The sequence below is a fragment of the Geotrypetes seraphini genome, chromosome 4 (genome assembly GCF_902459505.1).
Source record: "Geotrypetes seraphini chromosome 4, aGeoSer1.1, whole genome shotgun sequence".
Classification (NCBI taxonomy): Eukaryota; Metazoa; Chordata; class Amphibia; order Gymnophiona; family Dermophiidae; genus Geotrypetes; species Geotrypetes seraphini.
Window position 1 is genome coordinate 131,195,175 of NC_047087.1, and position 21,668 is coordinate 131,216,842.

General features: G+C 46.0%; 1 protein-coding gene across 5 annotated transcripts in view; it reads right to left on the reverse strand.

Annotated features, from left to right (window-relative positions):
- TMPRSS2 (transmembrane serine protease 2) overlaps positions 1-21,668 on the reverse strand; it is a 236,722-nt gene that overhangs the window by 52,031 nt on the left and 163,023 nt on the right. For all 5 annotated transcript variants that reach the window (XR_004539249.1, XR_004539251.1, XR_004539252.1 and 2 more), the window contains one exon: positions 8,858-8,901. Coding sequence is in view for 1 of the 5 variants with exons in the window: in XM_033942439.1 (XP_033798330.1) it covers positions 8,858-8,901 (44 nt within the window). In the remaining 4 variants the exon portion in view is untranslated. The remainder of the gene's footprint in view (positions 1-8,857; positions 8,902-21,668) is intronic.

Here is a 21,668-nt window from a genome sequence, read left to right on the forward strand (position 1 = left end):
ATAAATGATCTGGACATAGGTACAACAAGCCAGGTGATTAAATTTGTGGATGACACAAAGTTATTCAGAGTAGTGAAGATGCAGGGGGATTGCGAAGATCTACAACGTGACATTATCAGGCTCGAGGAATGGGCATCGACACGACAGATGAGGTTCAACGTGGATAAGTGTAAAGTGATGCATGTCGGTAACAAAAATCTCATGCACGAGTACAGGATGTACAGGGCGGTACTTGGAGACCTCCCAGGAAAGGGACTTGGGAGTTGTGATCGACAAGTCAATGAAGCCGTCTACGCAATGTGCGGTGGCAGCGAAAAGGTCAAACAGAACGCTAGGAATGATAAAGAAGGGGATCACGAACAGATCGAAGGAGGTTATCATGCCGTTGTACCGGGCCATGGTGCGCCCTCACCTGGAGTACTGGTCACTGTACATGAAGGACCCGGTACTACTCGAAAGGGTCTGGAGAAGAGCAACTAAGATGGTTAAGGAGTTGGAGGAACTGCCGTACAGCGACAGATTAGAGAAACTGGGCCTCTTCTCCCTCGAACAGAGGAGATTGAGAGGGGACATGATTGAAACATTCAAGGTACTGAAGGGGATAGACAGGTTGTTCACCCTCTCCAAGGTAGGGAGAACGAGAGGGCACTCTTAAAGTTGAAAGGGGATAGATTCTGTACAAACGTAAGGAAGTTCTTCTTCACCCAGAGAGTGGTAGAAAACTGGAACGCTCTCCCGGAGGCTGTCATAGGGGAAAACACCCTCCAGGGATTCAAGACAAAGTTAGACAAGTTCCTGCTGAACAAGGACGTACGTTGGTAGGGCTAGTCTCAGTTAGGGCACTGGTCTTTGACCAAAAGGGCCGCTGCGTGAGCAGACTGCTGGGAATGATGGACCACTGGTCTGACCCAGCAGCGGCATCTCATGTTCTTATAAATCATTGCAGATTGGAATGAATCAGAGACTTCTGAGTCGAAGTGAACCGAGTAGGAAATATCATCACCATTCCCTTCCCCACGGATAACCGTGGGAAATAATCCCATGTCATTTTCTAGTGTCTATTTCAACTTCAGTCCTTCTACACCAGCATTCTTCAAAGCAAGGCTTGAGGGTCAGTGGTTGTGGCCAGTCATACTCTGATTCTTCTCTCTCTCCTTAAAGAATGACATGAAGATGGTTTCCCATGGTTATCCGCGGGGACGGGAATGGTGATGAATTTTGTCACCGTGTCATTCTCTAGCTCAGACCACTCCCTGAGGGAAAAAAACAGCCTTGATGAACCAGACGTTCAGAAAAAGAAAAATCCTGAAGGCCCTGGAATCAAATAAATGCAGCCATCAGAATCAGATATGTCGTGAAGACTCTGGGAGAAGATGCAAGACCAAAAAGAAAGACTCTGTACTGGGAATGACAACAACTGAGTTGAACTCAAAGATATATTTCGAAAACCATAGAAACTGGAATATGTGTTACGAGTGAATATGGCCAACTATCGGGGTTTAAAGCTAATTTAAATAAGACAGAAGTGATGAATATTTCAGCATCAACAGAGAGGATTATGGAATTACAAAGATCAGTACCCCTGAGATGGGTAAAGGGCCCTATTCGTTATCTGGGAATAAGTTTGGGAACAGATTGGACACTCTTGTTCCAACAAAATTATATACCATTGGTAAAGGATATACAGAAAGATCTAGATAGGTGGGATAAGTTATTCATTTTTTGGTTAGGCCGCATGGAAGTGGTAAAGATGATGATACTCCCTAGGTTTCTTTACTTATTCAAAGTATTACCGATAGAAATCCAAAAACAATTTTCAAAAATGGAATAATACGATATTGAGATTTATATGGGGAGAAAAACGACCAAGGGTCGGAAGGCAGGCATTGTTTAAGTCTAAGGCGGAAGGAGGACCTTCTCTGGAGAATTATTATAAAGCAGCTCAGTCAAGAGATATAGTTGGATGGCATTCCTCTCCTCCTAAGCTCTGGGAAAAAATAGAACAAGCAATGCTAGATATGAAAGAAGGTATAATAAAATTGAAATACTTACCATGGCTGGGAGAAAAATATTTAACAAATATAAATAATCCTTTTAGTAAATGTTCCCTGAAAATCTGGAAAAGGATTAGGAAAAAACTTTTAAGTAGAGAAAAAGGTATTTTTTCTCCTCTATATTATTTGTACAATACTTTACACTAGATAGGGAGGGATGAGTTTTTAGGAAGTGGGAGGCAAAAGGGTTAGTATGTTTTGGCTAACTAATTGAAGATAGGGAGGTTAAAGCCTTCACAGATATTCAGGATCAATTTCAACTAGAAACAAGAGATCTTTTCCTTTACTTACAAATAAAAAATTATATATTAACACTTAAGATGAAGAGTGATGGAATCTGAATTTGAAAAAAGGCTAGGAGAACCAGTAGCAAAAGGGTGCATTTCTTGGTTATATAAAATTATAAATGAAGATAAAATAACCAAAACATCATATATGAAAACATGGAAAAAAGACTTGGGGAAAGAATGGTCCACAGATGAGTGGGGGATAATAATATCACATTTTTCAGACAGCTAGGGCCGCCACTTTGGTGGAAAATGCTATTAAACTCCTAGTTTGTTGGTACACCACCCCCGTCCTAATTAGTAAATGTACCAAGCAGAGTGATGCTACCTGTTGGAAAGGATGTGGTGGGAATGTCAAAGGATCCAAAAGTTTTGGGAGCAAGTTTTTGATTATGTAAGCAGATTAATTCAGACACCACTTAAGCTGAATGCTGAAAGGGCACTGCTGGGAGTAAGAATAGAAGGTTTAACACTTTCTCAATCTAAACTTTTGGACCTGGCATTTATCGGTATAGCTGCTAGACTGACATTAGATCAGCAATGGCGTATGTTAAATGTACCCACTCTGAGGGATGCAAGGGAACATTTAGGAATAGTTTGTGAAAAATATAGACTTTCAGTCCTTTTAACCTAATCAATGGGCAAAATTTAATGACATATGGGAGACTTATATAGAGCTGGAAAAAGAAGCCCTATGAAGAATTCTCGTATCCCTAGGGTTTTGGAACCAGATTTCCTGGGAGGGGGGGTATGAGACAGGGGATAGGGGATGGGATTATTTTAACTGTAATATTAATAAGATGTAGTACTCATTAGTTTACTAAGTTTATGAATTATATTTAATGTTAATTGTGTATTTCACTGAGATTATTGTATTAAAATTATTAAATAAAGGATTAAAAAAATAAAAAGAAAGAAATTGGAATATGCGAAGGCTTCCTTGAGATCCAGGAAGCATAGGGAGTAGGTCGGAATGAGGAGAAACGAGTGAAATACCTCCCGACCAGAAAAATGATGAGAGCTCTGTGGTCCAGGAAAAATCTCAGCCCTCCAGTGTACTTGGGAATCAAGTAGAAATGGGATAAGAATCCCGGACTCCACGAATCAAAGAGGATCTTTTGAAGGCAATCAGCAAAAGAAAAAAAGGGAGGACAGTGCAGAATCTAAAACAGACTCTCTGAGAAATAAGGTCTGAGAGCAGAACAGAAGGCAGATGCCACCCTAAGGGAAGATTGGCAACGGGTGGGGGGTACCCAAGAAGGATACCGGTTTATAGTCAATGGGCCTGTTATTTAGAGAGAGCCTGGAAGGAGAACAGGGGGAAGAAAAACAACAACTTATGGTACCTCAGGGGTTTAGAGGAGTGATGAGAGCAGCCCATGACCATCCCTTGTCAGGGCATAAGGGGGCTGAAGCCACCTGGCAGCAGGTGAAGAAACGGTTTTGCTGGCCAGGAGCACGTCAGGAAGTGATAGACGTCTGCCGATCATGCCGTGTGCCAGAAACTATCCTTGGCAAAACCTGCTAGAGCTCCTCTTATTCCTATTCCCATAGTAGAAGGACCCCTAGTGCGTAATGCTATGGATATTGTGGGACCCCTGGAGAAAACCCCGAAAGGGAATAATTTCATCCTAGTAGTAATGGATGTCACTACCCAATTCCCATGGGCATTTCCTTTGAGGAAAGCAACATCAGCGGCTATCATGAAGGAACTGTTGGGACTCTTTTGTATGGTAGGATTTCCTAGGGAGGTTCTTACTGTTCAGGGGAGTAATTTCCTCTCCACCGAGATGAGGGCTTTCTAGGAAGGCTTTGGTATACGCCATATTAAAACTTCTGCTTACCACCCACAGGCTAATGGCACACTTGAATGTTTTAATCAAACATTGAAACAGATGCTAAAGAAAGGCATAGGAGATAACCCTACAGACTGGGATCTGTTCATACCATTGGCCTTATTTGTAGCTAGAGAAAAGGAATTTACCCTAGTCATAGACCATGCTGCCTTAAAGTGGCTAAACACTATGCGTAACAATACCACTCGTCTGACACGCTGGTATTTAGCATTACAATCCTTCAGGTATCATATGATACACCGCCCAGGAAAGCTTAATACCAACGTAGACATTCTTTCCAGAATACCTGAGAATAAGGGACACCCTCAAAGTCTTAAGGATAGTCATCCTTTAAGTAGGGGGGACTGTGACAAACCCTTAGCCAGCTTTGTCCCTGTAATGGATAAAAGCAGAGCAAGGTCCCTGGTCAGGAGAGCTGACCAGGTTAAAAGTAAGGATAGGGAATTGGCTGACTACCCCTCAGACAGTGAGGTAGAGCAGGAAAGGTATGAGCCTAAGAATATCTAGCAGAGAGTGCCATATCAGAATAAGTACACCCAAAAGCTTGATGGGACTTTTACTGAGAAGTGGAGACATAGTCTTGCAAGGTATGCACATTATCAGCCTAGGAGAAACCAGAGTTATTTCCCTAGGGATTTCCTGCCCAACCCCCTTGCTCCTAGGAGAGAGGGGTGGGGCTTCGACACACGTAAAAGCAGAGCCCTAAATCACAGAGGGCAGAGCAGGGACGGAGGTGGAACTGAGGAGCCCAGGCAAAGGCACGACCAGCAGCATAGCAAAGCAGCAGATGAGGAGAGAAGCCCTCAGTCATACAGCTAGCAATGGGGACTCACCCTTAATGCTCCAGCTGCTATATGCATACACCCAAAGGGATGTTATCTGTGAAACATATCTGGGCTATCCCGTGTTAAATCAAAAAGTGATAACTAATCTAATCTAATCTAAACCTTAGGTTTGTATACCGCATCATCTCTACATTCATAAAGCTCGACATGGTTAACAAGAGTTAAGGTAGAAAGGAACTCCAGTGGAGGGAAGAGGCAAAATGAAGAGAAAATTTAGAGGACTAGAATAACCAGAGAGGGAGGAGGAGTTACATTTTTGAGAATAACCAGGTTTTCAGATGTTTACGGAAGAGTTGGAGGGAGCTCAGATTCCTAAGAGGGGAGGTAAGGTTGTTCCAGAGCTGAGTGATTCTGAAAGGGAGGGAAGAACCTAGTTTTCCTACAAGTGAAACGCCTTTTAGAGAGGGAAAGGAAAGTTTCAGTTTTTGGGTGGATCTGGCAGAATTGGGGTTAGAGGAGTTCCAAGAAAGAGGAATGAAGGGAGGGAGAATACCGTGTCGGATCTTGAAAGTGAGGCAGGCACATTTGAAGTGGACTCTGGAGATAATCGGAAGCCAGTGGAGCTTGGATAAAAGCGGTGAGATGTGGTTGAATTTGCTTTTTGCAAAGATAAGCTTAGTAGCGGTATTCTGAATCCGCTGGAGTCTTTGAAGGTTTTTCTTTGTTAGGCTAAGGTAGATAGAGTTGCAGTAGTCCAGTCTGGAAAGGATGGTGGATTGGACAAGGATGGCAAAGTGTTTTTGATGGAAACAGGATCTCACTTTTCTCAGCATGTGAAGGCTGAAGAAACATTTTTTTACTAGGGAGTTGAGGTGATCGTTGAAGGAAAGTGTAGAGTCAATGATGACTCCCAGAACTTTACTAGAATATTCAAGATGCAGAGTGGGGCCAGAGGACAGTGGGATGGAGGTGGGCAGTTGGTCCAATTTTGGACTAATGCACAAACCAGTGTGCTAATAGTGCAAGAAACAAAGTGAAAGCAACTCAATAATAATACTTGTTAGAGCTGCCTCTGCCCCTCATCCAGGGGTACAGGAGCATCCAAAATCAACCAAGCAGGCTAGGATGGTTCATAGTCAAGCGCACGAGACAAACGAGCGCCGACAATTCAGCGCAGGACTTCAGCGCGCTGCAGGAAAACCTTCTTTTAAAGGGCTCCGACGGGGGGTGTTGGTGGGGAACACTCCCCCCCCCCCACTTTACTTAATAGGGATCGCGCTGGCGTTGGGGGGGTTGTAATCCCACATTATACTGGAAACTTAACTTTTCCCTATTTTTTAGGGAAAAAGTTAAGTTTTCAGTATAATGTGGGGGGTTATACCCCCCACACACCCCTAACATGGCAGCGCAATCCCTATTAAGTAGAGGGGGGGGGTTCCCCTACACACACCCCCGGAGCCATTTAAAAGAAGGTTTTCCTGCGGCGCGCTGTAAGTCTTGTGCTGAATTGTTGGCGCACGTTCGTCTCGCACACTTTTGTCCCATCACCGGCTAGGACACGAGCTAAACAGTCTAATGGAAGTACTTTGCTTCTCTGTAGAAAAGTAGATGTAGCCATCCAAAGTAAAGCTCATCCAACGTGGCTCCATTTTGAGGGTAAAACCCCCTTCCTCACAAAGCCGGTTCTTGAGGAAGGAGGTTTTACTCTCGAAACGGAGCCCCATTGGATGAGCTTTACTTTGGCTGGCTACATCTATTTTTCTACAGAGAAGCTAAGTACTTCCATTAGACTGTTTAAGCTCATGTCCTAGCCTGCACGGTTGATTTTGGACACTCCTGTACCCCTGGATGAGGGGCAGAGACAGCTCTAACAAGTATTATTATTATTGAGTTGCTTTCACTTTGTTTCTTGCACTATTAGCACACTGGTTTGTGCACTAGTTATCACTTTTTGATTTAATACGGGATAGCCCAGAGATGTTTCACAGATAACATCTCTTTGGGTGTATGTATGTGACAGCTGGAGCATTAGGGGTGAGTCCCCATTGTTACCTGTGTGACCGAGGGCTTCCCGTTCACTTTCATAAAATTTTGTGCGGTAGTTTGTTGTTCAAGCTGTCTCTCCCCCTCACCCTTCTGTTTTGGGGTCCTGGGGAGATTTGTTCACCAGGATTTAACCTAAACAGCAGATGGGCAAGATATAGACCTAGTTTCTTTATCTGGGAAAAGTGATATTCAGCCAGAGCACAACGAGTGCATGAGTGAAGGGAAATGTGATACAACAAGCATGTTGAAAGATAATGAAATGCAGTGGAAGCCAGTGAACTAAAATTTAAGAAACGATGTGGTGTTGTCTGAACATGTATTACAGGTTGTCTGAACATGTATTACAGGGAGAAACACTAAAGAGTAAAGCCAATACATCTCAGAGCAGTTTCAGTTCCCATAAGATGATTTACTGTGGGAGAAGGGATCCTTAACTTTGTCCCTCTCTAATTGACAAATACAGCTGATAAAGCCCTAATCTTAATTGAAGTTCACTAAGGGGTTTGTAAAACGTGAGGGATACAACCAGGCAGAGTTCAGGCAATCCCAGTAAAGGACTGAGTGATTAGGAGAGCTTAACAGCGGAATATGTATTGACCCGCTTACCCTCTATTACCCCCACCCCCAAATCACCCCTTCACCAATAACCAAACCACACTCTGCTTGTGGATAAATAGCCACAGCTCTGTTTATTAACAAACAATTAATTTAACACACTCGCATAACAAAACGGTTTCCCGAGCTACACCTTAAACCATTACCAATAATATTTGGCCCCCGACCCTGCCATGCCAGCAAGAGGCTTGGGGGGGGGGGCTTGAGCCCCACTGTACAGTAGCTCGAGATAGCCGCAAACCCCAACCCTACCTCAGTAACCTACTGAACCATAAAAAAGGGGTGGGAGGGTGGGCAGGAAAAGCAGCCTCGGAGGACCCAGGAATATCCCAGGTCCTCCGAGGTCCCGGCTTTATAGGCTCCGCCCAACTGTTGCCCTTTCCCTCCTGCATCCACCCACTCATGCAGCTTGCTTGTCCCCATGGGAGGCAACGCGGGTCCTCCATCTCCGCGTTACAGCTGCCCATCTAGACGAGGGCTCTCCTTTAGTGCAAAGGCAAAAACTATGCAAGCATAATTCAAGCATAATTAGCAAAGCCTATAATGAACTGTCTGAACAGCACCAGTGCATAAAGTTTGGCAGAGAGCCACTATATTTGATGGACCAAAGACTCATGGGAGTTGTCAAGTTGCTGAATTGAAAGTGGATTCAAGAGGAAAAGTAAACCTATATCTGTATTACAGACTGTGTTGGTAGCAACTTGCCTTTCATTTGTGACAAAAAGTTAATGCTTTGTTTTGAAGAAATCAGTGCATGGTGGAAACACTGGACTGAACTCGATTACACTTGCTTCACTTTTTGGAGTTTGGAATCCACTTGGCCACTCCAGTAAACCACTAGGTTGGTGCAGTGCTGAGGATTAGAGTCCAGCTGCCTACTGTCCGTACTCCCCGCCACTAAATACATTTTATACACACACACTCTTATGGCTTAATATCTTGTTACCTGCTCAAATAAATGATTAAGAATAACTGATATCATCCATAGCAAGGCAATTAAATACCTTAGATCTTAGGATGGTTCTTTTAAGAACTGGCATCCCATCAGCACAGGTAATGTTTCTGTTCAGTTATCCTGTATTAAGAAATTATAAAACCAGCCTCTCTCCCCGTAAGGATAATATTGAATAGATCATCGTGTCTTTTTGCCCTCATGTCCTCCAATAGTATGCTAAATCCTTTCCCAACCCCACATCTTCCACTTACTCACTTACCTATGCAACGTAGTGTTACCACAGATCCAGAGGCACAGGTTTTACTATTTTAAAAAAACACAAACAAGCAGAACATTTGATTTTCATGGTAAAAATGTCTTTTTTTTTAACTTACTAGAGATAATAAATAATCTTAAATAAGTGCATAGCAGCCTCTCATTGAATAAGCATTTAATAGCTGTTCAGGTGAAGGAGTCTGGGACTGGTTTTCCTGAGATTTGAACTAAAGTTTTCTCCTTAATAAAATGCTGAATTATGTTTAATTGCAGACCTGACTTATCTCATTTTCTAGCCTGCCTACACTGGGTTTTTTAGCTTGGGTGTTTTAGCTTCTTATGGTATCTCAGCATACACAATATTGTATTCCGCCCTCTTGGACATGTAACAGAAAGACTGCAGGGCTTAGATAAGTGATCTGCTAGTGACCTACTTAGGATCAATGATTGTTAAGAAAAGTAACATGTAAGAAGTTTTTTCTAGCATTCAGTTGTATAGCCAGAAAATTGTATAAATATCACTAACTTCCTGGTTTTGGGACTTCTGAAGCTGCCAGCTTGGGGGCTCAGGAGTCCGCATATGCTGAATAAAATATCTGTGCTTTCTTCAAGTCTCTAAGTTTTGTGGCTGACCAAAGTGACCTTTCACATGGAAAATGAGCAGTTACAATGTGGCTGTGTGTGCTGGAAACAATAGCTTGCAAAATTATAGGTGGAGTGAGTGGGGTAGGTGAGTGGAAGTGGCATTCTGGTACACCAAGCCATATAGGCAAAGGCCTTTCTGCAATGAGACACCAGCTGTGTGTGAGGTTTTTGGTGGTGTTTTTTTCTTTATAAGAAACTTCTTAATATTAAAGTCATACTGGTAAAGGTAGGACTTTTAATACCATTTCAAGCCAGCAAAAGAAAAATTTCAATTTGGAGTATCTCAAAAACAAATATAGAAAAAAAAGAAGCCTTACAAAATTGTAGTTAACCAGGTCTAAAATGTAAATTCATCTTTATTTCTTCTTGTGTTTCCTGAAGTTTGCTGCTCAGTTTTATAATTTATGTTGCCCCCTGCTTCCATTAGATGTTCTCCACATTCAGGGAACCCATGTTTACTAACACACTTTGATGAAGTCATTCAAGGTCAGTTTTCAAAGAAGTTGCATGTGACTCCTCTCCAGTCTCTTTGAGACCTGCTTTGCTCATACATCAGCCAAGTGTAACCTTTGACTCTATAGAACCCCTAGCAGCTTGGGTGGTCCTCCACATCCATTTTGTGGGGAAAAAAATCTCTCTATCTTTGTTTTGGCATTACAAGATAAAGTCATGAGTCTCAACTTTCCCCTTTCACTGTTGCAAATTTGTTTTTGTTTGATTTTATAAGTTTGACATTCGTCAACAGTATCGTTCATCTACAATGGAGACAAATCAGACAGTTCAACAATAATCTTCATGTAGTAAGTCTTTTCTTTAATTATCTGTATGAAACTTTTTGAATGTTAAACTGATATCCAATTTAATATGGTACTGGAAAAATGCAGTGTGAGATCAGAAGAGATAGAACCATTTTGAATGGTATATTGGACTTCCTTATCAACATATAATTTATCTGATGGACATTGTGTTTGCATTTTAGATAGGCTTAAGAAGAAATTGGGGCTTACCTGCTAATTTGATGTTTATTAAATACTCTTGTTTCTACTGTGAATGCTGTTCAACACTGTCATACTTTTTTTTTTTTTTAGCACTCTTACAAGCATATGATCTGGTGCTTCATTCATAAGGACTCCCGAGGCAAGCTCTTTTGCTGAAACACAACTCATGTTTAATCATATGAATGTCTTATGAATTTTATGTATGTTCGATATATGGTTGTCATTAAAATTAGTTTGGTTTGAAGACCTTGCTTTCTCTGCTCTTCTTGGACTTTCTGGTATTTGCGCAGAGATTGACATTTCACTTCTTTGGTGCATAAGGAAGCACTGCCATTTTTTGTTCTGTCGCAGAATTGTCCTTTAATGGTTGCTGGCTGTTGCTGATTTTCTGGGTCGAGTTGTCCATAAGTTTTAGGGCTAGAGAGGTAGCCTTTCTGCTATAGCTATTAGCAAGAAATGCGTCCTTGAGGGTTTCTTTTTCTTTCTGAAGGCTGCCTGGATCACAAACTCTTAGCGCTCTATTCACTAGTGTGCCTCTCTTTTTGAGGATGGGTGGTGATAGGACTCTGCATTTAGATAACAGTTGATATGGGTGGGTTTCCTATATACCGTGTGTCCCAGGCTTCCATCTGACCACTTTCTGATCATCACATCCAGAAAGGAAAGGCATCCTCTCTGTCTTCATGGTGAATTTTATGTTGGAGTGGCCATTGTTCAGATAGTTTAGAAATTCACTGAGATTTTCCCATCCGTGGAGCCAAATGACGAAAGTGTCATGGGAGTGGCTTTAAGTATCTGGCCAATTGGAGTCTTAGGCCATTTCCAATGCATCCCAGAATGCACTGGGAAGGATGCCTAAGACTCTGGGAGAGCATCTAAGCCAAACAGGGTCTTAGGCCCCGCTCCAGTGCATCCCAGGATGCACTGGGAAGGAAAAGGCCTGCCATTCTGAACAGGCGGGCCTGCCAGCCAGAGGGAGTAAGCATCCCTCTGGCCAGCCTTGCTTTTAAAGGTTTAGGGGTGGGGTCCAGGGGAACTTGGGAGGGGTTCGGGAGAGAGGTGCCGGCAGGAGGGAGTGGGCATCTATCCTACTGGGATGTTGTGGGGGTGGCGGTGTTCTGGCAGGAGGGGGAATCCTTCATGCCGGTGATTGTTTCACAGCTTGCAGCAGGAGAGAGTGGGCATCCCTCCTGCCGCGAACAATGGGGGGGGGGCTTTGGGGGTGATTGGGCATCCCTCCTGCTGGCCAACTTACGATGGGGTTCGGGGATTTCGTGCCACGGCCGCTCAGCTGATTGCGGCAGGGAGATTTCCTTACCACGATCAATTTAGTGGCTACATTTATTTGAAATGTGGGCAGCGTTTTGCTGGCCTACATTTCAGGCACCTATCGCAGCCCTAGGGAGATGTTTAGAGCCGCTAAAGCTCACCTAACGCAACTTCTGGCCAAAACCACTTCAGGATGAAACCAGTCTTGGGCAAGCTTAAGTGTCCCTAGACACCTACCTGCACTCGTGACATGTCCCCTGCAGAGTAGGTGGCCTGTCTCAGGTAGTTTGGTTTTATTGTTGGTTTTTTTTTAGTAAACATGCGTCCCAATTGGCTGGTTAGACAGCGGTAGGGCGCCTACCGCCACCTACAATCAGGACACCGTTTATAAAATATGTCCCATAAATCATAGAACTGAGAAGGTATAAACAGATCCCGTTACAATGGGTGGAGCATCGCAGGCATTGAAAAGGGTTAATTTTGAGAGGATCTATTCTGTCAACACCTTAGTGCTGTATTTACAAAGTATTGATTTCAACTTTGGATTGGATGCAGAATAGCAAACAGAAAAGTCAAAACTGAACACATACACACAAGGTAGAGAGCACAATGTGGCGGTTCAAATTGAAACGCAGTAAATCCCAAAAGCAAGAAGGGAATACTGCAGGCCAAAAAAGCAATGTTACTTACCGTAACAGTTGTTATCCAGGGACAGCAGGCAGCTATTCTCACTAGTGGGTGATGTCATCAGACAGAGCCCCGGTACGGACGTCTCACAAGCACGTGTTGCTTGTAGAAACTTAAAGTTTCTAGATGCCCGCACCGCGCATGCGCCGGTGCCTTCCTACCCGGAGATCCGGGCGTGTCTCCTCAGTTCAGGTAGCTAGCCTGAGAAGCCAACCCAGGGGAGGTGGGTGGGACGTGAGAATAGCTGCCTGCTGTCCCTGGATAACAACTGTTACGGTAAGTAACATTGCTTTATCCCAGGACAAGCAGGCAGGTATTCTCACTAGTGGGTGACCTCCAAGCTAACCTCAGTGGGATGGAGGGGGAGTTGGCGACTTAAGAGAATAAATTTTTCAATACTGTTTGGCCAAACTGTCCATCCCGTCTGGAGAGGGTATCCAGACAATAATGTGAGGTGAATGTGTGAACCGAGGACCAGGTGGCGGCCTTGCAAATTTCCTCAATTGGTGTTGATCTGAGGAATGCTACTGAGGCTGCCATTGCTCTGACCTTATGGGCTGTGACCTTACAAGGGAGTGATAGTCCAGCCTGGGCATAGCAGAAAGAGATACAAGCCGCCATCCAATTGGAGATGGTGCGCTTCGATACGGGTCTTCCCAACTTGTTAGGATCGAAGGAGACAAAAAGTTGAGGAGTGGTTCTATGTGGCTTGGTGCGATCCAGGTAGAAAGCCAAGGCACGTTTACAGTCTAGAGTGTGAAGGGTCGATTCTCCGTGGTGAGAATGAGGCTTAGGGAAGAATACTGGAAGTACAATGGATTGGTTGAGATGAAATTCGGAGACCACCTTAGGCAGGAATTTCGGGTGAGTGCGGAGGACCACCTTGTCATGGTGGAATACTGTGAATGGTGGGTCCGCCATCAATGCCTGTAGTTCGCTGACTCTGCGAGCGGACGTAAGGGCTACAAGGAAAAGCACTTTCCAGGTGAGATACTTCAGAGGGGCCCTGTTGAGTGGTTCAAACGGGGGCTTCATGAGATGGGAAAGGACTACATTGAGGTCCCAAACTACTGGAGGTGGTTTGAGAGGCGGGTTAACATGGAAGAGTCCTTTCATAAATCTGGCGACCACCGGATGGGCCGAGAGGGGTTTCCCTTGTAGGGGCTGGTGGAACGCCGCGATAGCGCTCAGGTGTACTCGTATGGATGTGGACTTGAGCCCAGATTGAGATAGGTGTAGGAGATAGTCCAGCACGGAGGATAAGGAAGCTCGCTGGGGTTCCTTTGACTTGGAAACACACCATGAGGAGAATCTGGTCCATTTCTGGGAGTAGCATTGCCGAGTGGCGGGCTTCCTGGAAGCTTCCAAGACCTCCCTCACTTCTTGTGAGAATTGGTGAGGGGTTACGTTGAGAGGAACCAAGCTGTCAGGTGGAGAGACTGCAGGTTGGGATGAAGTAGTGATCCTTGATGTTGAGTAAGTAGTGAAGGAAACACTGGAAGTGGTACTGGTTCCCTGCTGCTGAGTTGAAGTAGGAGGGAGAACCAAGGTTGTCTGGGCCACCGAGGAGCTATTAGAATCATGGTGGCCCGTTCGAGTTTCAGCTTGACCAGAGTCTTCTGGATCAGCGGGAATGGTGGGAACGCATATAGAAATCGTTTCCCCCAGTTCAGTAGAAAAGCATCTGCCTCGAGGCGATGAGGAGTGTAGATCCTGGAGCAAAACTGAGGCAGTTTGGCGTTGTGGGGAGCCGCAAAGAGGTCTATCTGAGGCGTCCCCCATTGCGTGAAGATTTGGTGAAGGGGGCTGGAATGGAGAGTCCATTCGTGCGGTTGTAGCAGACGGCTTAGTTTGTCTGCTAAGACGTTGTTCTCCCCCTGGATGTATACTGCTCTGAGTAGGGTGTTGTGGCGCACCGCCCAGTCCCAGACTCGTAGAGCTTCCTGGCAAAGGAGGGCCGAGCCCGTGCCTCCTTGCTTGTTGATATAATACATGGCGGCCTGATTGTCTGTGCGAATGAGGATTACCATGTCGTGGAGTAGGTGTTGGAAAGCTTGGAGCGCATTGAAGATGGCTCTGAGTTCCAGTAGATTGATTTGGTGTAGTCTCTCCGCATTGGTCCAGAATCCTTAGGTGCGGAGACCCTCCAGATGGGCCCCCCATGCGTAATTCGACGAATCGGTCGTGAGAACTTTCTGATGGGGGGGAGAGTGCATCAGCAAACCTCTGGATAGATTCGAAGAGGTCATCCACCAAAGTAGAGACTGCCGAAGAGCAGGTGTGACTAAGATGCGTTTGGATAGTGGATCGGATGTCTGGTTCCACTGTGATGCCAGGGTCCACTGGGGGATCCTGAGGTGGAGTCTGGCAAAGGGTGTCACATGTACTGTGGAGGCCATATGGCCCAGGAGCACCATCAGTTGTCTCGCCGGTAGGGTTTGGCGAGTAGACACCGACTGGCAGAGATGAAGAAGAGACTCCATGCGTTGCCGAGGTAGGAATGCTCGGAGTCGGGTGGTGTCCAGGACCGCTCCGATGAAGGGGAGGGACTGGGTGGGTTGTAGATGAGACTTGGAGAAGTTGATCTCGAAGCCCAAATTCTGGAGGAAGTAGGTTGTAGCCAAGGCCACCGAAGTGACCTCTGGGGCTGACGGGGCCTTGATGAGCCAGTCGTCGAGGTATGGGAATACCTGTAGACCCCTGTCCCGGAGTGCTGCGGCCACTACCACCAGGCACTTTGTGAAGACTCTGGGGGACGAAGATAGGCCGAATGGTAGCACTCGATACTGTAGGTGCAGATTTCCCACCCGAAATCTGAGGAACTTTCGGGAGGCCGGGTGAATGGGGATGTGAGTGTAGGCCTCCTTGAGATCCAGGGAGCATAACCAGTCGTTCTGCTCGAGGAGGGGGTATAGAGAAGCCAAAGTCAACATGCGAAACTTCTCTTTGACCAGGAACTTGTTGAGGGCCCGAAGGTCTAAAATGGGTCGCAGGTCGCCCGTTTTCTTCGGGACGAGGAAGTACCGGGAGTAAAACCCTCGGTTCAATTGGTCTGACGGGACCGGCTCGACAGCCCGAAGCTGGAGTAAGGCTTGGACTTCCTGAAGAAGAAGGGCGGTCTGCGTCGAGCTTGAAGGATACTCTCTTGGGGGATGGTCCGGGGGGACCCGGTGGAATTGAAGAGAGTATCCTTCTCTTATGATGGTGAGGACCCATAGGTCCGTAGTTATGGCCTCCCATCGATGGTAAAAAAGATGGAGGCGGCCCCCTATGGGAGAGGCCGAGGTTATGCTCCCGGGGGGGGGGGCGTCAAAAGGGCTGGGGAGCCTTAGGTACAGCCGGTGGCTGAAGTTTTTGCTGAGACTTCTGGGGAGGTTGTCTCTTCGCAGGCTGTCTCGCAGCAGGCGTTTATCTGGGCATGTAACGCCGCTGGTAAATCAGGGGTGGCCTGGAAGGTCGAGACTGTTGAGGTTTGGGTTTGGGCCGTAGGATGGATTGAAAGGATTTTTCATGATCCGACAGCTTCTTGGTAACAGTTTCGATAGACTCATCGAACAGGTCAGCTCCAGCGCATGGTACGTTGGCGAGTCTGTCCTGTAGGTTGGGATCCATATCGATAGTACGGAGCCATGCCAGGCGACGCATGGCTACCGCGCTTGCGGCGGCGCGTGCCGAGAGTTCGAATGCATCGAAGGAGGATTGCATCAGCTGGAGGCGTAATTGGGAGAGGGAGGCTACCACTTCCTCGAACTCGAATCGAGCTTGGTTGTCTATGAACGGAGTGAACTTGCGGAGCACCGGCAAGAAGAACTCCAGATAGGAAGAGAAAAAGAAGTTGTAGTTTAGCACCCGTGACGCCATCATGGAGTTTTGGTAGAATTTTCTACCAAATTTGTCCATCTTTCTCCCCTCTCGGCCCGGCGGTACAGAGGCGTAGACCTGGGAGGGATGAGAGCGTTTTAGGGAGGACTCGACCAGCAGGGATTGGTGGGAGAGTTGAGGGCCCTCGAACCCTTTATGGTGCACGATGCGGTATCGAGCATCGAGTTTGCTGGGGATCGCCGGTATGGAATACGGCATTTCGAAGCACTGCATGAAGGTCTGGTCCAGTAATTTATGCAGGGGGAGCCGAAGCGACTCCGTTGGAGGGTTAGGTAAATGCATGGTGTCCAGATACTCTTTGGAGTATCGGGAGCCCGTGTCAAGGGTCACGTCCAGATCATCCGCCATTTGTCGGAGGAATGATGAGAAGGACAATTGTTCCGCCAGCGTCGGTCTGTGGGACGGGCTGGCGGAGGAGGAGGCCTCCAGGTCCGTGGACATCGGGGAGTGACAAGGAGAATCGGGCACCGGTGTCTCCTCGTACTCCGGGCCCCTCGGAGGGGACGCCTCTGATGAGGAGTATCCCCTACGTTGCAGTTTTTTCTGCGGTGACACCTCCGAATGGCGTGAGGAGTGCCAGGATGAGTGTCTCGATCGGTGCCCGTCTCGGTGGCGGGACGGGGATCGGGATCGTCTGTGCATCGCATGGTCTCCCGAGGTCCCCAAGTGGATAGGGCTGGAAGCAGTGGATCGCCACTGGGTTTGCGATGCGGGTTCCTGCGATGCTACCCAAGTCTGGTAAGGAGTACGGAGGAACTCTTCCTGACTATGCCCAGGGCTTCGAGTATCGATCGGGGGTCTGGTCCCATGTTGGCGCGGAGGCGTAATGGGTTCTAATGGCGGCATGTCGGTAAGCGAGGCTTGCCGCGTGGGTATCGCCGCCCTCCCTCGTTCGTCCTCGTCGGTTGTCGAGGTCGAACGGTGTGGGGGAGGGGGAGGGGGCGGACCGCCCCTTTGGACCGGTACCGGGAGGTCACCCTGTATGGCAGCGATGAGCCCGGGTCCGATGGTCTGCATGAGCTCAACGAATTGAGCTTCCAGCACGGACCGTAGCGAAGCCGATAGGGAGGGATCCGCACCGAAAGGGGGTCCTCCTGCACGGGCATCGCGCTCCTTCGAGGTCGAGTGCTTCTGCTTAGTAGCTTTCGGCACTTTGATGACCATTGGTGGCACTGTGGAAGGAAGAGGTACCTGAACCGAGGAGACCGGGGCAGGCGCCGACGTCGAGCTCGTGGATGGTGTCGGGGCGAGCGATGCCGGTTTCACCGCACTCGATGCAGGAGGAGTCGATGCCGGTTTCGCCCGAACCGGGGAGGTATCAGATGAAGTGGAGGCTGAGGGATCCTTAGCTGCGTCCATCTTGAACATCGATTCCCACAATAGGCAACGCCGCTTGAATGAGCGTGCCGTAAGGGTAGAGCAAGGCCCGCACGATTTCGGGATGTGGTCAGGGCCCAAACACTGCAAACAGCGCCAGTGAGGGTCCGTGAGTGAAATCGCGCGTTGGCACTTGCTGCACTTTTTAAAACCGGTGATTGGCCGGGACATAGGCCGGAAAATCTCTGCCGCGAGGTCGAAGCCCGTGGGCCTGAGCCACGTGGCCGGCCCGTTCGACCCGCCGGAGGAAATAATCTTCTCTTTTTTTTTTTTTTTTTTTTTTACTGAAAAAGAAAAGAACTGTTAACTGTAATTAAAAGAAACGAAAACGCGGACAAGGAAGGCAAATTTAACTGAATTCAGCTAGCGCATGAAGAAGTTGAACTTCTCAGCTCCGCGGAAAAGAAAGAACTGAGGAGACACGCCCGGATCTCCGGGTAGGAAGGCACCGGCGCATGCGCGGTGCGGGCATCTAGAAACTTTAAGTTTCTACAAGCAACACGTGCTTGTGAGACGTCCGTACCGGGGCTCTGTCTGATGACATCACCCACTAGTGAGAATACCTGCCTGCTTGTCCTGGGATAACAGAGTGCTATGTAGAATATTTTTGAACCATTTGGTAGGAATTCTTACGTAGGGTCATGCACAGATGGATGTGAATCTTTGACAAGATATAGAAGGGAAATATGTTCAATAATTTTTATTGAGTTATACCATGTTTCCCAGAAAATAAGACCTATCCCGAAAATAAAGCCAGTTCTGAAGTCGGGGGAAGGCTTATGGGCTGGCGACATCCAATCGCTGCACGCTGGCCCTTAATAACATAAGAATTGCCGCTGCTGGGTCAGACCAATTGTCCATCGCATCCAGCAGTCTGCTACGCAGCAGCCCCCAGGTCAAAGACCTGTGCCCTAACTGAGACCAGCCCTACCTGCGTTCATTCCGGCTCAGCAGGAACTTGTCCAACCTTGTCTTGAATCCCTGGAGCGTGTTTTCCCTTATAACAGACTCCGAAAGAGCATTCCAGTTCTCCACCACTCTCTGGGTGAAGAAGAACTTCCTTACATTCATACGGAATCTATCCCCTTTTAACTTCAGAGAGTGCCCTCTCATTCTCTCTAGCTTGGAGAGGGTGAACAACCTGTCTTTATCTACTAAGTCTATTCCCTTCATTATCTTGAATGTTTCGATCATGTCTCCTCTTTTCAAGGGAGAACAGGCCCAGCTTCCCTAATCTCTCACTGTACGGCAACTCCTCCAACCCCTTAACCATTTTAGTCGCTCTTCTCTAGACCCTTTCAAGTAGTACCGTGTCCTTCTTCATGAACAGCGACCAGTGCTGGACGCAGTATTCCAGGTGAGGGCATACTATGGCCCGGTACAGCGGCATGATAACCTTCTCTGATCTGTTCATGATCTCCTTTTTAATCATTCCTAGCATTCTGTTCGCCCTTTTCGCTGTCACCGCGCATTGCGCAGACGGCTTCATTGACTTGTCGACCAGTATTCCCGGGTCTCTCGAAGTACCGCCCCAGACATCTTGTATTCGTGTATGGGATATTTGATACCAACATGCATTACCTTATACTTATCCACGTTGAATCCACGTTGAACCTCATTTGCCATGTCACTGCCCAATTCTTGAGCATGGTTATGTTGCGTTGTTCACAATCCCCTTTCCCTTCCTGGAGTTGCGGCGCAGCAGTGGCGGCAGACCGGGGCAGAGGAGGAGGAATCGGTGGTGGGTAGGCAGGCTTCGGCACGGCAGGGAGGAAGGAATGACAAAGGCAGGAAGGCTGTGAGGGGGAGGGAGCACGAACTTGGGACATGGGAGGGAGGGAATATAAAGGGACAACTGTTGGGCCTGAGTGAAGAAAGAAAGGAAGGAAGGAGACTCATGAAATCACCGGACAACTAAGGTAGGAAAAATGATTTTTATTTTCTATTTAGTGACCAAAGTGTGTCAGTTTTGAGAATTTATTTCTGCTGTGTGTATATGAAAAATGAAAGGAACAGCCTGGCAGGGAAAGGGGAGACAGGGTGCAGAGCCTAGCAGGGAAGGGGGGCAGGGTGTAGAGCCTGGCAAGGAGTATGTGGCTGGGTGTAGAGCCTGGCAGGGAGAGTGAGGGGGGCTGGGTGCAGAGCCTGGTATATATTAGTGAACAATTTGGTTCCGAATGGGGGGGGGGGAGTTTCTTGTTTTCCTACTTTAATCTAGGGTGTGTCTTATAGTCCGGTGCATCTTATGAAGCGAAAAATACGATAATCAGGTTTTCTATTCAGCATTTACTTATTCAGTTCAAGGTTGGATTACATTACACAAGATTGGGTCAGTTACCCAGAAAGTTACAATGGAGAATTTGACAGACATTCAATAGAGTTGCTAGTACAGGTAGATCAGTACAGTTATCAATATAGTTAGGTTATAGATACAAGTTCAAGTAGGTCATCACTGACTCATCGTTATGTCCAAGGAGTTGCATTAGACAGTTCAGAAATGGGCTTTTAAAATACCATTTCAGTTACTTCAGGGTTAGCACTATGTCTTAGTACAGAAATTGTTTTAAAGGTTTTCTGAACTTGAGATAGTGGTCACAAGATCATAGTGGATCGTAGTTTAACTTTTAAGAAGCATACGGATTCGTTAATTTAAAAAAGCTATGCAATTCTGTGGAAATTGAAGACCATTAAAAAATATTTTAATATAGAGTCCTCTCGATTGCTGGTCCAGTCTACTATACTGTCAACTGTGGATTATTGTAATATTGTTTATTTGGGGCTATCAAAAAAGATTCTATTATGGCTTCGATTAGTTCAGAATGCAACAGTTCGTTTAATCTTTGGTCTTAAGAAGTCCTTTTTATGCTAGACTGCATTGGCTGCCTTTTGAGGCCAGAGTATTTTTTATCTGTTATAAGGCTCTTTTTGGTTTATTACCTTCCTATTTGGTATCTTACCTGAAACTGTTTAATTCATTAAAATTTACCAGAAATTCAGGTATGTTCCTTTTCCCTACCCCAAGGGCCTGTTGCTATAAGACTTTTTTGACAGGACATTGGAATATCAGGCGGGGAAGTTGAACTCCTGGATGAGTTCGCTGATTGTTCAAGCCTATTCTTAACTTACATTTAAGAAATTATTGAAAACTCACCTATTTGATAATCAAGAATGTTGATATTTAAGAAGGTATTTTTTATTAGGCTCTGTATTTTAAATGTACTTTTTATCTGATGCTGTATTTAATGGATGTAGTAGTTATAATAGTTGTGTTTTTTGAAATTGTATTTTTTAACTGAAATGTTTCAGTTCTTCTGTTGTGAACCGCCTAGAACTGCTGGTGGGGTACAAGAAAATAAAATTAGTAGTAGTAGTAATTGGTTCCAGTATTTTGCTAATTGATATTGGATGGATAAGATAATTTGCCTGGTAGACTTTATATTGTTAAATGCTGGGAATTTTAAGTGGAAAAGATTTCTGGTGGAATATCTGTTGGAGGCACCCTGGAATAGGTAGACCGGGGGAGGGCATTCCCTCTCAGGATCTTAAAGGCAGTGATGCCTAATTTCAAATTGATCCTTGCAGTTATGTGCAGCCAATGTAGTTTCATATAGTAGAGCTGTAGGTGTTCCATTTTCTATAGTCTGTATATGAATCTTACTGCTGAATTTTGAACTAGTTGTAGATGCAATAACAATATTTTAGAGCAAAGGACTAGTGTTACATTACAGTAGTCTAGTCAAGATAGGATTAGGGATTGCACTAAAATTTGGAAAGCCTCTGTTTTGAAGTATTTTCTGACAGATCTTAGCTTTAATTATCACAAGGAAAGATTGTTTTATTATTGACTGTATGTGGCTCTTCATGGATAGGTGGTTATCAATTTCTACTCCTAAGATTTGGGATTGTAGTTCTAATGGAAAGTCTGTGTCGCCTACTTTAATCCTTAGAGTTTGGTGT